The sequence below is a fragment of the Lepisma saccharinum genome, chromosome 30 (assembly GCF_977018435.1).
Source record: "Lepisma saccharinum chromosome 30, izLepSacc3.1, whole genome shotgun sequence".
Taxonomy (NCBI): domain Eukaryota; kingdom Metazoa; phylum Arthropoda; class Insecta; order Zygentoma; family Lepismatidae; genus Lepisma; species Lepisma saccharinum.
The window spans coordinates 4,012,718-4,026,041 of NC_139258.1; the positions used below are offsets into that span (position 1 = coordinate 4,012,718).

The 13,324-nt window shown below is 39.5% G+C and overlaps 1 protein-coding gene across 3 annotated transcripts in view; it reads left to right on the forward strand.

Annotated features, from left to right (window-relative positions):
- Positions 1-13,324, forward strand: part of LOC145981868 (aldehyde dehydrogenase, dimeric NADP-preferring-like) — an 81,303-nt gene that overhangs the window by 25,720 nt on the left and 42,259 nt on the right. For all 3 annotated transcript variants that reach the window (XM_083115327.1, XM_083115328.1, XM_083115329.1), the window contains exons 5-6: positions 1,922-2,143; positions 9,284-9,447. In XM_083115327.1, coding sequence (XP_082971453.1) covers positions 1,922-2,143; positions 9,284-9,447 — 386 coding nt within the window. The remainder of the gene's footprint in view (positions 1-1,921; positions 2,144-9,283; positions 9,448-13,324) is intronic.

The following is a 13,324-nucleotide window of genomic DNA, read 5'->3' on the forward strand; positions in this document are numbered from 1 at the left end:
CTGTTCGAAATTTCTGATAACTTCCTCTAACCATCGCATTTTTTCCAGATACTATAATGCATATCTTAAATAGTTAATATTGTCAAATTCACAGAATATAGGTAGAAGGTTCTGAATAGCTTGAAGGTGGCTATTCCAATCGCCATCTCTGTCAGACGCTATGAGAGATTTCTACAAGTTTACCAGGTAAAGGAATGTATCCTAGTATCGGCACATTTCGGCCATAGTGGCACAATCATTGGAAAATTTCTGGAAGTCAATGTACAAAACTGCTAAGGTTGCTAAAAGTTCATTATTCATTAAACTCTGTTGGGCTTCTTTTCACATTCTTACTTGAAATACTTATTTTCAATTTCTGGGCTTGTTGAATGGTAATAGCATATTTGTCTTTGGGGTTCCATTTCCAAAATCCTGACCATTTCATCTTCAATATAGCTTCTTCAAGAATCAGTAAGCCCTTGAGCGATCTGAGATAATGACTTCCATTCATTACTTATTCTGCAGTTTTAACACCAAACAATTTGCACTCAACAAGTGCATCCTTTGCACCAGTGCCACACAGATATTTTCCAATAATGTGCTTGACGACCTTTGCGCAATGGAAGTTTCCGATCATTCGGCTACTATTTTATCAAGATATTTTTTTTAAAAGTATACGTTTTATAGGTTTGGTTTGTCCCATGATACACAAACACTTCTTCAGCCGCCACATTTTTCAGTCCTTTCGCCACTATGTCATCTTTTATGTCGGCTGCTTCATGAATTATTTTTCTACCATTAACTGTGGTAACTGTCTTGTTACTGTCCACAGTCTGACAAATAATGCACTTCTGAACATCAAACAATATATTTTGTTCTTCCTGTTGAACATCTTCCAGTTTAGTTCCTACCGGTATCTGTCTTTGCTCATCCATTTTTAATTAGTGGTAGTTAACCTGTAAAAACAAACTATTAAAAGAATTTTGAATTATATAATTAAGTTCTGACAGCTTTATCACCCTAAACATACAGTTAAGTAGTCCTCTTGATTAATTGTGTAATAAATGAAACCAAAATTATACTCTTGTCCCTGTAATAGAGTCCAGTGGACATTTTTCAAAAAAACAACAACAAAAAACAGATTTTCTGAAATAAATAACAATCAGACAACTTCAGGAACCATTTTATTCGATTCCTCACCCTTCAAAACATATATGTAGACACCAAAATTATGACTTTAACGGTTTCAGGAGCGGAAATAAAAGCAAAATATTGTCGCTGTCGGCCATTTTGGAAAATGGCGTCTAAAACACCCGGTCCAGAATATGGTGATGTCTACCCAAGTTTTTCTGACTCTCCTACATGTATTCTACTAGGTTCCATTGGTTAGACAAATCATAACTAAAATTTTTACGGGACTCTATTACAGGGACTGGATTACCTTGAAACACACATTTATTAAGGAGGTCAATGAACCTTTCAGGTTCTTTTAAGGACAATTTCTAATTTTATATTGGATCGGTAGAATATCGGTTATCGGTATTGGTAAATTTTATATCGGCCAAAATTTCATATTGGCCCATCAGTAATATGTATTGACCATACTCAGATAAAATATTGTAAATAATTGAAGAATAAAATACATTTAACTATAATACTTCATGCAATTGGCTGCCCTGGGGGTGTAGTGCTTACGTCATACCATAGTAATAAAGGGTTTCCGGGTTAGATACTGGGATGGGACCCACTTGAAACTATAGGTCCAGTCCCGATTAGCCTATCTATGCATAAAGTGAACTTAAAAACAACCACTCAACTCAAAACATCCTGTATTTATGATGCTGACAACCCATGGCATGAAGTTGAAACATTGTAATGAATTGTCTTTCTATTGTATTCATTTTTTATTTTTGTGAATCCTAACAGAAAATTGTGATTACAGATTCCACCAAACCTCTTGACGTTTTTTGATGATGTCCGAGTGTACAACGATCCGTATGGAGTGGTGCTCATCATTGGAGCGTGGAACTACCCTCTGCAGCTGACCCTCTTGCCTCTTGCTGGTGCCATTGCGGCTGGAAATTGTGCAGTTATAAAACCTTCCGAAATCGCCCCAGCTACTTCGAAACTTATTGCGGAACTTATACCTAAATACTTGGATCAGGTGAGCTGTTTAAGAGTAATAATATTTTAATATGATAAAAGTATGCACCAGTGAAACATAAAGTAAAATTCATGTGGGTATTAATGTGTCTAACAAATTTACAATTCATGATGGGTTAAAACAAGGAGATGCATTATCTCCATTGCTCTTTAATTTTGGCTTAGAATATGCTGTTAGGAAGGTAAAAGAAACTAACGAAGGACTAAAATTAAACGGTGTGACTCAGTTGTTAGCATATGCAGATGATGTAGACTTATTAGGGGATGATACACTATGTGGAAGAAAGTCATTGGACACCACATGTCAGTGGATACCATCAGTTTTCTTGCAATCAATAGGAGGTCGGTCCGTCTTTGACAGCGATAACAGCAGCTACACATCGTGGTAAACTGGCCACAAGGTTGTGTAGTACACCGAGTGGGATATTCCGCCATTCCTCCTGCAGTACAGTCACTAACCCTGGAAGTGTAGAAGGGCGTGGCGATCGCGACCTCAATTGGTGCTCCAGTTCGTCCCATAGATGTTTGATAGGGTTGAGGTCAGGGCTCTGAGCAGGCCAATCCAGTGGGGTGACATTATTTTCTGCATACCACTCTGTGGTAGCCCTGGAAACATGACAAGTCAAATTATCGTCCTGGAACACACATTCTTCATTTACATGGAAACGCCACAACATGGGGAGCATGGAGTTGTCGAGAATATCTTGGTAGGATGCAGACGTCATGTGGCCATAAACCAGTACCAGTGGACTCACGCCATGCCTGCTGAAACAACCCCAGAACATGATGCCGCTACCACCATATTTCACTGTGGGCACTACACACTCGGGTAACAGATGTTCTCCGGGTAATTGCCATACCCACACTCTCCCATCTGATCAAAACAGTGTGAAGCGTGATTCATCGCTCCATAGGACCTTCCGTCATTGCTCCACCATCCAGTATCTCCGCTCTTTACACCAGGGTAGTCTGCCGTTTATTGTTTTTTGTTATCAGGGGTTTGTAGGCAGCGACTCGACCATGATAACCGAGCGCATGGGCCTCCTTGTGAAGTGTCTTGGTCGAAACAGTCAAATTGGTTGCACTTTGAAACTCTTCTGCAAGCGAATGCATCGGACGGGTCCTGTTTCTCTGAATCTCCCTCTTCAGCACTCTCCTGTCCCGGTCGTCCAATTTCGTGGGTCTTCCACTTCGTGGTGTATTGCTGCAGTGTCCCTTTTCCTTCCACTTTTTGATGACAAAGGCAACAGTTGATTTAGGGACCAGTTGGGCATCAGCTATGCTATGTATACTCATGCCTCATATGGAGCAGCCTACTATGATCCCTCTTTCAAACATGCTGAGCTCTTTCCTGTCCGTCATTTTATCAGCGAATGACTGAGAAGCCTCCTCCTGCCGTATATATACCCGTCTGTACTCTCTTTTCCATGAGGAGTTTGTTTCAGAGTTGAAACCGGGGTGTCCAATGACTTTCTTCCACATAGTGTATAAATACAATTAAGAATAATGCTAAAATATTTTTCAAAACAGCTAAAGAGATAGGTTTGGAAGTTAGCAAAGAGAAAACTAAATATATGCTTACAGGCCGAAACCAAGTGTTAGGTAATAATCAAAATCTAATTATTGATAACAACTCATTTGAACCAGTTTCCAAATTCAAATACTTAGGAGTAATATTAACAAGTGAAAATTATATTAAAGAGGAAATAAAAAGTAGGCTTAATTCAGGAAATGCATGTTACTTCTCTCTTCATAAACTTTTGTCTTCTCGTTTAATATCTAAGAAACTAAAAGTTAAAATATACAAAACAGTAATTTTGTCTGTAGTATTATATGGGTGTGAAACTTGGTCTCTTACATTGAAAGAGGAACATAAATTGAGAGTATTTGAAAACAAGATCCTTAGGAAAATATTTGAGCCTAAAACGGATGAGGAGACAGGTGAGTGGGGAAGGTTACATAATTTAGAAGTACATAATTTGTATTCATGTTCAGATATTATTAGAATGATTAAATCAAGAAGACTTAGGTGGGCAGGCCATGTGGCACGAATGGGAGAGGAAAGAGGAGTTTACAGGATTCTCTTTGCTAACTTCCAAACCTATCTCTTTAGCAGTTTTGAAAAATATTTTAGCATTATTCTTAATTGTATTCACATCATCCCCCAGTAAGTCTACATCATCTGCATATGCTAACAACTGAGTCACACCATTTAATTTTAGTCCTTCGTTACTTTCTTTTACCATCCTAACAGCATATTCTAAGGAAAAATTAAAGAGCAATGGAGATAATGCATCTCCTTGTTTTAATCCATCATGAACTATGCATAATAATAGGAAATTTATTAATTGTGCTGCAAATAGTTGAGAAGTAGAAATGGACTTCTTTACACACTAACTTAATATTCTGATAACTGCATAAAAGGTGCTGTTAGAAATGAAATGTTTGTTTTGTGATATAAGTATGTAACGAGTGCACTCACGTTCCCCGAAATGACGTGCCATTCATACCCCGGCACGGGGCCAAACGTTGTTATGTGTACGGGAGACCGGACGTGACTCTTACGGTCCAGGTTTTCAAGTTCGGTACTGAGACTGTCGTTTGTTGTCGTACTATTGCGAGGCGGAGATAAATACCTTGAAATGTTACACTGTTTTGTTTACCTTTGATATGTAGATTCGAACAATCATAACACACTAATAGCATAATATCCGGTACCTGAAAAACGTCAAATAACAACACTGACGAACAGTAAAAAGTGAATATATATTGTAACAACAAAAAAATATTGCAATCAACAACTCTTTACAAAGCCTCCTCAATCGCTCTCTCACTCTCTCTCTCATTCACACATCTGAGGTATTTTTACATGTGAAGTATAGATACAAATCCTGGATCTCATTAACATGTCATTCCTTTTTACTTTTAAACCTTTATGTGAATTTAGGTCATTTGTCTGCCAGAAGCTGTTATCTAAAACAATTGGGTCGGCATGGTTAAATCTTTCGTTCGAATGAATGTACGCATCCAGTCGTAAGTACGACATTTAACAAGTTTCTCGGACGGGGGTAATACACATAAGCCTCTCTCGTCCAATGAGTACAACTACACCATTACATAGTGATGCAAAACTTAATCAGCTCCAGCTGCCGTAATACACAGATCAATCGGCGGCGCGAGCAAAAATTGCTTCAAAAACCACTATGCAATAAATAATACTACTTCACGCGCATGACCTTGCAATATAAATTACACTTTCCACAATTAAAAAGGACTCATCAGTCAACTATTGACAAATTAAATGGCGCAACGGGGTGGTCGGTTACACAAAAATGGAGCACACTTTGACAATTTACACTAAAAATTAATGGAATGGAATGGAGCTTCTAACTCTGAATGCAGACAATTAAATTAGAACATCTGAACATGAAATTGCCCTTTTTTATAACAATACGAAAAATTATCAGACACGGAAGTTAGGTTCGGGGTTCCTGAGTCACTTTGCAAATAAGTGAGACTTCAGCGTTAACAGTACGGTGTTGATACTAACAATGCATGTTTACATGGACATAGAATATCTGAAGAAAACTCTACCGGACTCTGCTACGTTGCTTGGTCATTCATCTCTCCCGGACGCGGGACTTGCACATGGTTCCTTTGTGGCGAAATTGTTCCCCAAGGTCAATCGCGACGAAGGATGATTGTGACGATATGGTGCACTTCCACCTCCGTAGAACTTTGGGTGTTTCTCTCGTCACTAGCGTCGGGTGTACGTGGTCACGTGCCGGTCCGGAATATCTCTAGTGTCGGGCATCAATCAAGTGTCGTCCTGGAATCATCTCTCTCTCTGGTAATGGGCTTCGATTGGATGTCGAACTGGAAACGTCCTTCGGGCTTTGGGCAGTGGTTGGCTTTGGTGTCATCTTTGGCGCTGGCTGGCTGGCTTCATCGGATGATGGCGATGCATCATTGCAGGCATCAGGGAAGGCGGCGGCCTCCCTTCTCAATCTCCTTTAGCCCTCCATTATTATGTAGTCCACGCTTGGCAAAAACAAATCACCGCGTAATGCTTCACCAAATACGGCACACACTGGTAACTCTCTATCTGCAATTCGCTCACGGTACGTAAGAAAACAAAGTCCACAGAGACAAAACAATAGTCACACAAGAGTGTAGTGCGGAGATGCTCTCTCTATGAAATCCGGGTAATAACTGTGTCTGGACTCATAGTAGTCTCCATTTATACCACTTTCAAATTTGTCCGTTGAAAAGCACGCTAAAGTGGCTTGGCTTGGGTTTCCGAGGAGATGAAAATGACCTCTGCCCATTGTCTTGAAACGCGGTCGCCAGGCGCATCCTCGATTCTTGCAGGCTTGGGCTCCAGCTGATTTTCCTGGTCATCCGTGAAAAATGGGTTCGCCCACCCGCTGCGACTCCTAGCCCGGTCCCGACGAAAATAAGTCTTCCTTTTTCTCCGTGACGTCCCGTGTTGGTGCAAATATGTCATGTTCCAGGCCACAATGACAGTTCAGCTGTCACTCAGGAAAAATGAGTCTCCCAACTCCCGACGTCTGGCTCGGATACAAATTTATCCACAACATAAATCAAACCTCACACTTTTATATTTGAACATAAAATGAATCAATAAACAAAAATAATTTATATTGAACTGCGTTTCACATGTCACTGGATAACGTGACAAGTAGTTGTAAATCAAATTTAGGATTATGTTCACAATTTTTAAACTGAGTTGCCATTTTATATACAGTACTGCTTTTGATCCCAAAAGGTGCCCGGTTTTTTTTACTGATCTTTTATTCACCATAATTATGTTGCCCTAGTAATTGCTGATGTTAGTTTTAAGTGTCCTTCAATGTTTTGATTTGTAAATAGGATATGTGTGTAGTGTAGTGTGATGCAGGTTATGAGTACAGGAATGAAGTCACACTGGGGCCGGTTCAGGAATAAAATGTATGTAACCATAAAAAAATATTAATTTTCTAACCAAATTTTCATTTCTATGCATCATTTTCAAATGATCCAGTCGCTCCCCGTGGCGGAGTGGTTAGCACATCGTGCTACGATGCCAGGGGTTCCGGGTTTGAATCCTGGCCTCGATATGGATATTTGTAAGTGTCCATTCATGAATTTCATCATATCGTCACTCATTCCCATCTTCGCAAATTAGCCATAAGTGGCACAAAAAGTAAAATCAATCAAATCAATATGATCCACTAAAATTATTGTAGTATTAATACTTGTACTGTTAGCAAAAGTTACTTATCGATATGATAAATGAATTATGTATAATTTCCTGCATAACAATATTTTTCACATTATCCTCAGACAAAACCCCGCCCTTTATCTGTGAGGATCATCTTATATGCTGAAAATTATCTTTAAACAGATGCTTAGTCAATGGTGCAAATTTGAATGCTAGAAAGCACCAAAAGTAAGCGGATCAGTTTGCACTTTGGTCTGTGCAGGCAACAGTGGCACCAGACATTTTGTTTTGTTTGATTTAGGCACATAATCCTAAAATAGGTTCTAACAAGTAAAATAGGTTATTTTACGCACTATAAAAGTTTGTCAGTTGTTGCATTTTTAATTAAATAATAGGAAATATTAATTTTATTTAATAATATTAATTAAAAACCTAAAATCAAAGGTCAAGCGATTATGTATCCCTAAGGAGACAAATTTATGGTAAATAAAAACTGAGGAGATCGGTAAATAAAATATTAGATCAGCGGTATATAACAGTGGTGGAAATAAATTGGCACACACTTTTTCATTATGAGAGGAAACAACATACAAAAGAGCTATAAATTGATAAACTACTTCATTTTTATATACTGTACACATACACAAGTACTTAGCTGTCCAACCAAAAAGAAAACATCAACACAAAAATCACTTCATTTCTAAATTGCATATCTCAAGTGATTTATTCATTGTATGTATTTAAAGGATATCCTTGCTGTCCAACAAATAAAATAATCACCACTGCACATACACAAACACATGTTGAAAATCACATGATAAACAAAATTCATTCATGACTGAACACAAATGACACCATTGTTTCCCTTGATGTGTGGGAACAGACAAATCTTATCACTGCTACAGCTAGCAAGTTCAATGAAACTGGAAGCTGAGTAGACATTCGGGGGAAGAAAGGGATGCAGCTTGACAGGGAGCGAGATTATGTTCATGGGAAATCACAAGTTGCAGCATCTTCCTGATGTGATCGAAGATAAAACATTCTTCAGCTGCAAGTGGTAGGAAACTATAGGCAAACATTTCGTTACAACCTCGATTGCCGGTTTTTGCATGTTTTCTACTTAATTTGATGATATTTCACGGTTATTTCGCGAAAAAGCGTTCATTTCGTGGAAAAGGACATATTTCGCATTACTTCGCGAATAAAACTCATGCATATTTCATCATTGGGGGTGTAGTTACGTGCAGGATGTTCAAAATTGCATCTTTTTTTCACATTTCACGATTTCGCGCATCGCGAAAATTCAATGTCCCTATGTATCCCCAACTGGGGTTCTTTGTATCCTGATCATCTAGTGGCATGACTCTCGACTTCTTGCTGTGGTGAGTGAGTGACTGGATCCACAGACTCATAGTGGGCTGACATCTTGTAGTAGTGCTCCCTGCACGAGCTGAGTCTATAGAACCAGGGGAAACTTCTTATCCTCTCAGCTTCCCATTATTGCAATCATTCTTGTAAGCTTGCTCCCAATTCCTTCGTCAACATAGACAAGAACTGATCTGGTACCAGTACCAATAATTGCACCGATTGGGCCTCCCCGATGGCACGGGGGGAGCGTCATTGCCTTGTAATCAATGTTTCCCAGGTTCAATACCTGGAGGCACATAGTGGTTCAGATCCCACTTTAAACTGTAGCTCCAGTCCCGATTAGCCTTACTGTGCATAAAGTGGACTTAAAAACTACCAAGTCAATCAATCAACTTGCACCAATTCCCAATACTTGGAAATTGAAACAAGTAGTTCAAAATATGTATAATTTTGTTTAATTGTAACTACAGTGACAGTAGGTCTTGTAATTTTTCAGTTTGTCAAAATAGTTTGATCTAACTTCATGTATACATGTTGCACTTGTTTCAGGAATGTTTTCATGTTGTGGAAGGTGGAGTAGCTGAAACTACAGAACTTCTGAAGGAAAGATTTGACTATATATTTTACACAGGATCAACTCATATTGGGAAAATCGTCAGAGCGGCTGCCAATGAACATCTTACACCTGTAACATTGGAACTTGGAGGAAAGAGGTATAGTTCAATGTAGTAGAGTTGGCATCACTTTTAACATATACTGATACCAATTCTGTAACCATTGAAAGTTTATCACAATAGGGGCCTCCCCCATGGTGCAGGGGTTGCATCATCGTCTTGTAATCAAGGGGTCCCATGTTCGATACCCGGTGGAGGTACATAGTGGTTCGGATCCCACTTTAAACTGTAAGTTCAGTCCCGATTAGCTCAGGACTGTTGTGCATCCTTCACCGCTGAGATTATGATAAAAAACACTCGCGTACGTGGCTTTATCTTCTAATATATAAAAATGGATGTTTGTGTGTGTGTGTTTGTTCCGGCATAACTCTCGGACGCTTGGATCGATTTTAACCAAACTTGGTACGCGTATCAGTTGCAACGTTGAAAGAAATGCTGTGGGGGTAAGACACCCCTGAGGTTGGGGGTGACATGTAAAAATAATCTAAAACAACCGATATTAGTGTGGAATCCATAGTTTTCGGGGTCGCTAAGATGAATAGTGACACTTCCAATGCTGTTCAACTCCAAGACACTCATGGCACCTCTGGGGGGAGGGGGTGACATGTAAAATAATTGAAAACAACCGATATTAGTGCGGAATACATAGTTTTCGGGGTCGTTAGGATGAATAGTGACACTACCAATGCCGTTCAACTCCCAAGTTCATTTTACACTATAGTTAGGATTCATTATATTTCTGTCTAATGGAAGATTGGGATAAATAAATACCTGGGCAAAGCCAAGCAATCGTCTAGTTGTATATAAAGCATGAGCGGACTGTAAATAATACAAGAAAGTACACAGCGTTGTGAACAGCGAATCCTTTCATGTGCAGGTGTCTGTCTGTCTCTGCTATACGCTTGACGTTGTTCCATTGTTTTTGTTAATACTCAATGCCAAGAGACTGCACTGGTTGGCTTTTTACACACTAGTTTAGCGATGACGGAACATGCCGCCCACCTTGAAGGCATTGCCTTCAACCTAATTAAGTTACACTACACGGGAAGGGGGCATAGCCTTCTGACTGTTCTCTTCGTCTGGTCGTGTATTGTTTTTGTACACCACCCGAACAAGTCAGTTACCTCCAGGACGTAGCTCAGTGATTCTTCCTAACGTCCAGCTCAAGGGAGGGAGGGAATAAGACCAGGTCTCCAACTCGTAGGTTCGTGTTCTTCCTTTTCCACTGGGATCGTTGTTGAAGATTTGCGAGATATTCACGTGACCACTGGTTCCAAAAATGTTGATACAACTGTTACATATGCTGCCACCTGGTTAGTCTATTCACTGGAATAAAGTTCAAATCAGGTTCTGAAATGGTAGTGTGTGACTCACCAACTAGAAAATGCCTATGGGTTAAAGAGTTGAGGTTGTTCGGGTCATTAGATAAACGAGTCAGGGGTCTAGAATTCAAGTAAGCTTCGATGAGTGTTAGATATGTGCAAGTCACTTTGTCAGTGAATGAGGCATTTCCTATTATCCTATTCAAATGATGCTTAAAGCTCCAACTCTATCAATTTATCACAATAGTTATAAACCATACTATGTCAATTTACCAGAGTTTTGCTTTAAAATAGTAATTATTTCACAGATGAGCTAATTTGAATATTTATTCATAATTGGGAAAAGAGACACGCGGTAGTACATACGGAGAAACTAGTACTCACTTTTATCCGCGAAGCTGTTTTTTCTTTTTTGATTAATTTCAGTGTACAGCAAGTTCCAACGAGGATGGTGGCAGTGGCCACTGCAATTAATCGAAAAAGAAAAAACAGCTTCGCAGATAAAAGTTAGTACTAGTTTCTCCGTATTTGAATATTTAATTCATATTTTGGGAAACGAGAGATTCGACAGTAAATAAATACAGAGAAACTTTGTACTCTTTTTATTTGTTCTATTAACCCTTTCGTCACGTATGGATATAATTGAAGACACAGGGGGGAAAACGATGAATGTCGATTTTTTTGCCCATTTTGAGATTGCAGCGCCATCTGATAGCTCAGAAGCTGTACTATAAGAATGTGAACAGCCTTTGTTGGGAAAACGGTGAGAAGTGCCTGAAAAATGCATTCAAACATACGAGACAAGGGGGAAAAACGATGAAAGTCCGAGCGTCTGGTGAAGAACGATGAGTGTTTTCTGTCAAATAATGTGCGCCTCACTGAAACGGGTTAGAGCTACAGGAATGTTATTCCAGTCGTTCATTGTGCGCGTGTTGAATTGTGCAGTGTTGTGATCAGTTCTATTGTGTACTATTTGTGACTATCCTGAATGTTTGCTTAATATTTTTTGAGATATTAAGATTTTTAAATGTTTGTTATTTCAAATTATGTGCAAGATGTCACAGACAACTTTAATTAGATTGGTACAGTTGTGGTTTGGAACTTGTATATATGTTTAGAAATATGTCATAATCTGTTCGCATTGACGTCACGTTCCCATCTCAACAGAGGAAGTGACTCGTACAAGTCGCAAAAAGCTGTGTTTGAAGCTGGCATCAATGACTCGGAAAAATTAAAAAGAGAAAGAGAACTCTCAAGACTGGAAACAGAACACAAACTTCATTTACTGAAAGCTCAGATGTTTTATTCCCTCAAGAAGTTATACAAAAAGAAGAGTAGAAAGGATGACACCATAGCTGCAGTTACCATGCATTTTCAGAAGAATTTACCGACCCCCAACATTAGCACTAATGATGTGTATTATAAACGTCAGTTGAGCTTCTACAGCTTCAATATTCACATCCTTTCCTCTGGTGATTCAGTTTTCTTCACGTAGGACGAGACCGTTGCTCATAAAGCGTCAGATGATGTGTGCTCTATGGTCGACAGTTTTGTGCACAACGTTTTGCCGGAAAAAGTTCGTCGCTTGGTTATCTTTTGTGATTCTTGTGCCGGCCAGAACAAGAACTATACTGTCATTCGATACCTCCACCATCTCGTGACAGAAAAACGTCGTTTCGATGGCATCAACATGTTTTTTTCCAATCAGGGGCCACTTCTACTTAGAGTGCGATAAAAACATGAGCTACATAAATCAACAATCCTATGTTGAGTTGCCGGACGAATGAAGAGATGTAATAAGGAGCAGCAGACACAAACCAACGCCATTTGCTGTGGTAAACTGCACGAAGGAGCTCTTCAAGATGTGGACTGAGTTCTTGAAGCCAATTTACCTGCCACAATGTCCATTTCCTACCAGGCAAGTGCGTTGAATGGAGATACGAGCTGTATCTCCATACAAAATTTTCTACCGCAATACCTATTTTGGCACTTACTTGTGCGCTGATGTCATGTGGCAACCACCGAAGCGAGGAAAGAACAAAGGGACCCACCTATACTACAACTAGAACCATTTTGAGAAACCTGTACGATGGACCGCTGCCCTTTCCTTTGCCCAAGTACAAGGATCTCCAGGATTTGAAGCAATTTTTCACCAACCCAGAGGCTCAACAGTTTTACGAGACCATGCTAACCACCAACGCTATGGTAGAAAATGATGAGGATCTCTGTGGACTACTTAGTTGATGATCGGGAATAGTTTGTGAGTTACCCCCAAGACTGATCCAACTTTTTTCATTTTGACGATAGTTTGATAAATAACAAACATCACTCTTTTTAATGTTGTAGTGTTACTCTCATTTTGTGTTTGTTCATTAGAGCTCACCTGCAATGTACAAGTGTCGTTCAAGGTTGACTGGGATTTTCGAACATGGCGGCAAGCAGTGTGTCTGTGACTGTGGAGCAGCGGTGTGTAATCAAATTTCTCGTGAAGGAGAAAGTGAAACCAGCTGAGATTTTCAGACGTTTGCAAGCACAGTATGGTGAACAAACGATGTCGCGGACAAGAGTGTACGAATGGTGTGAGCAGTTTCGCG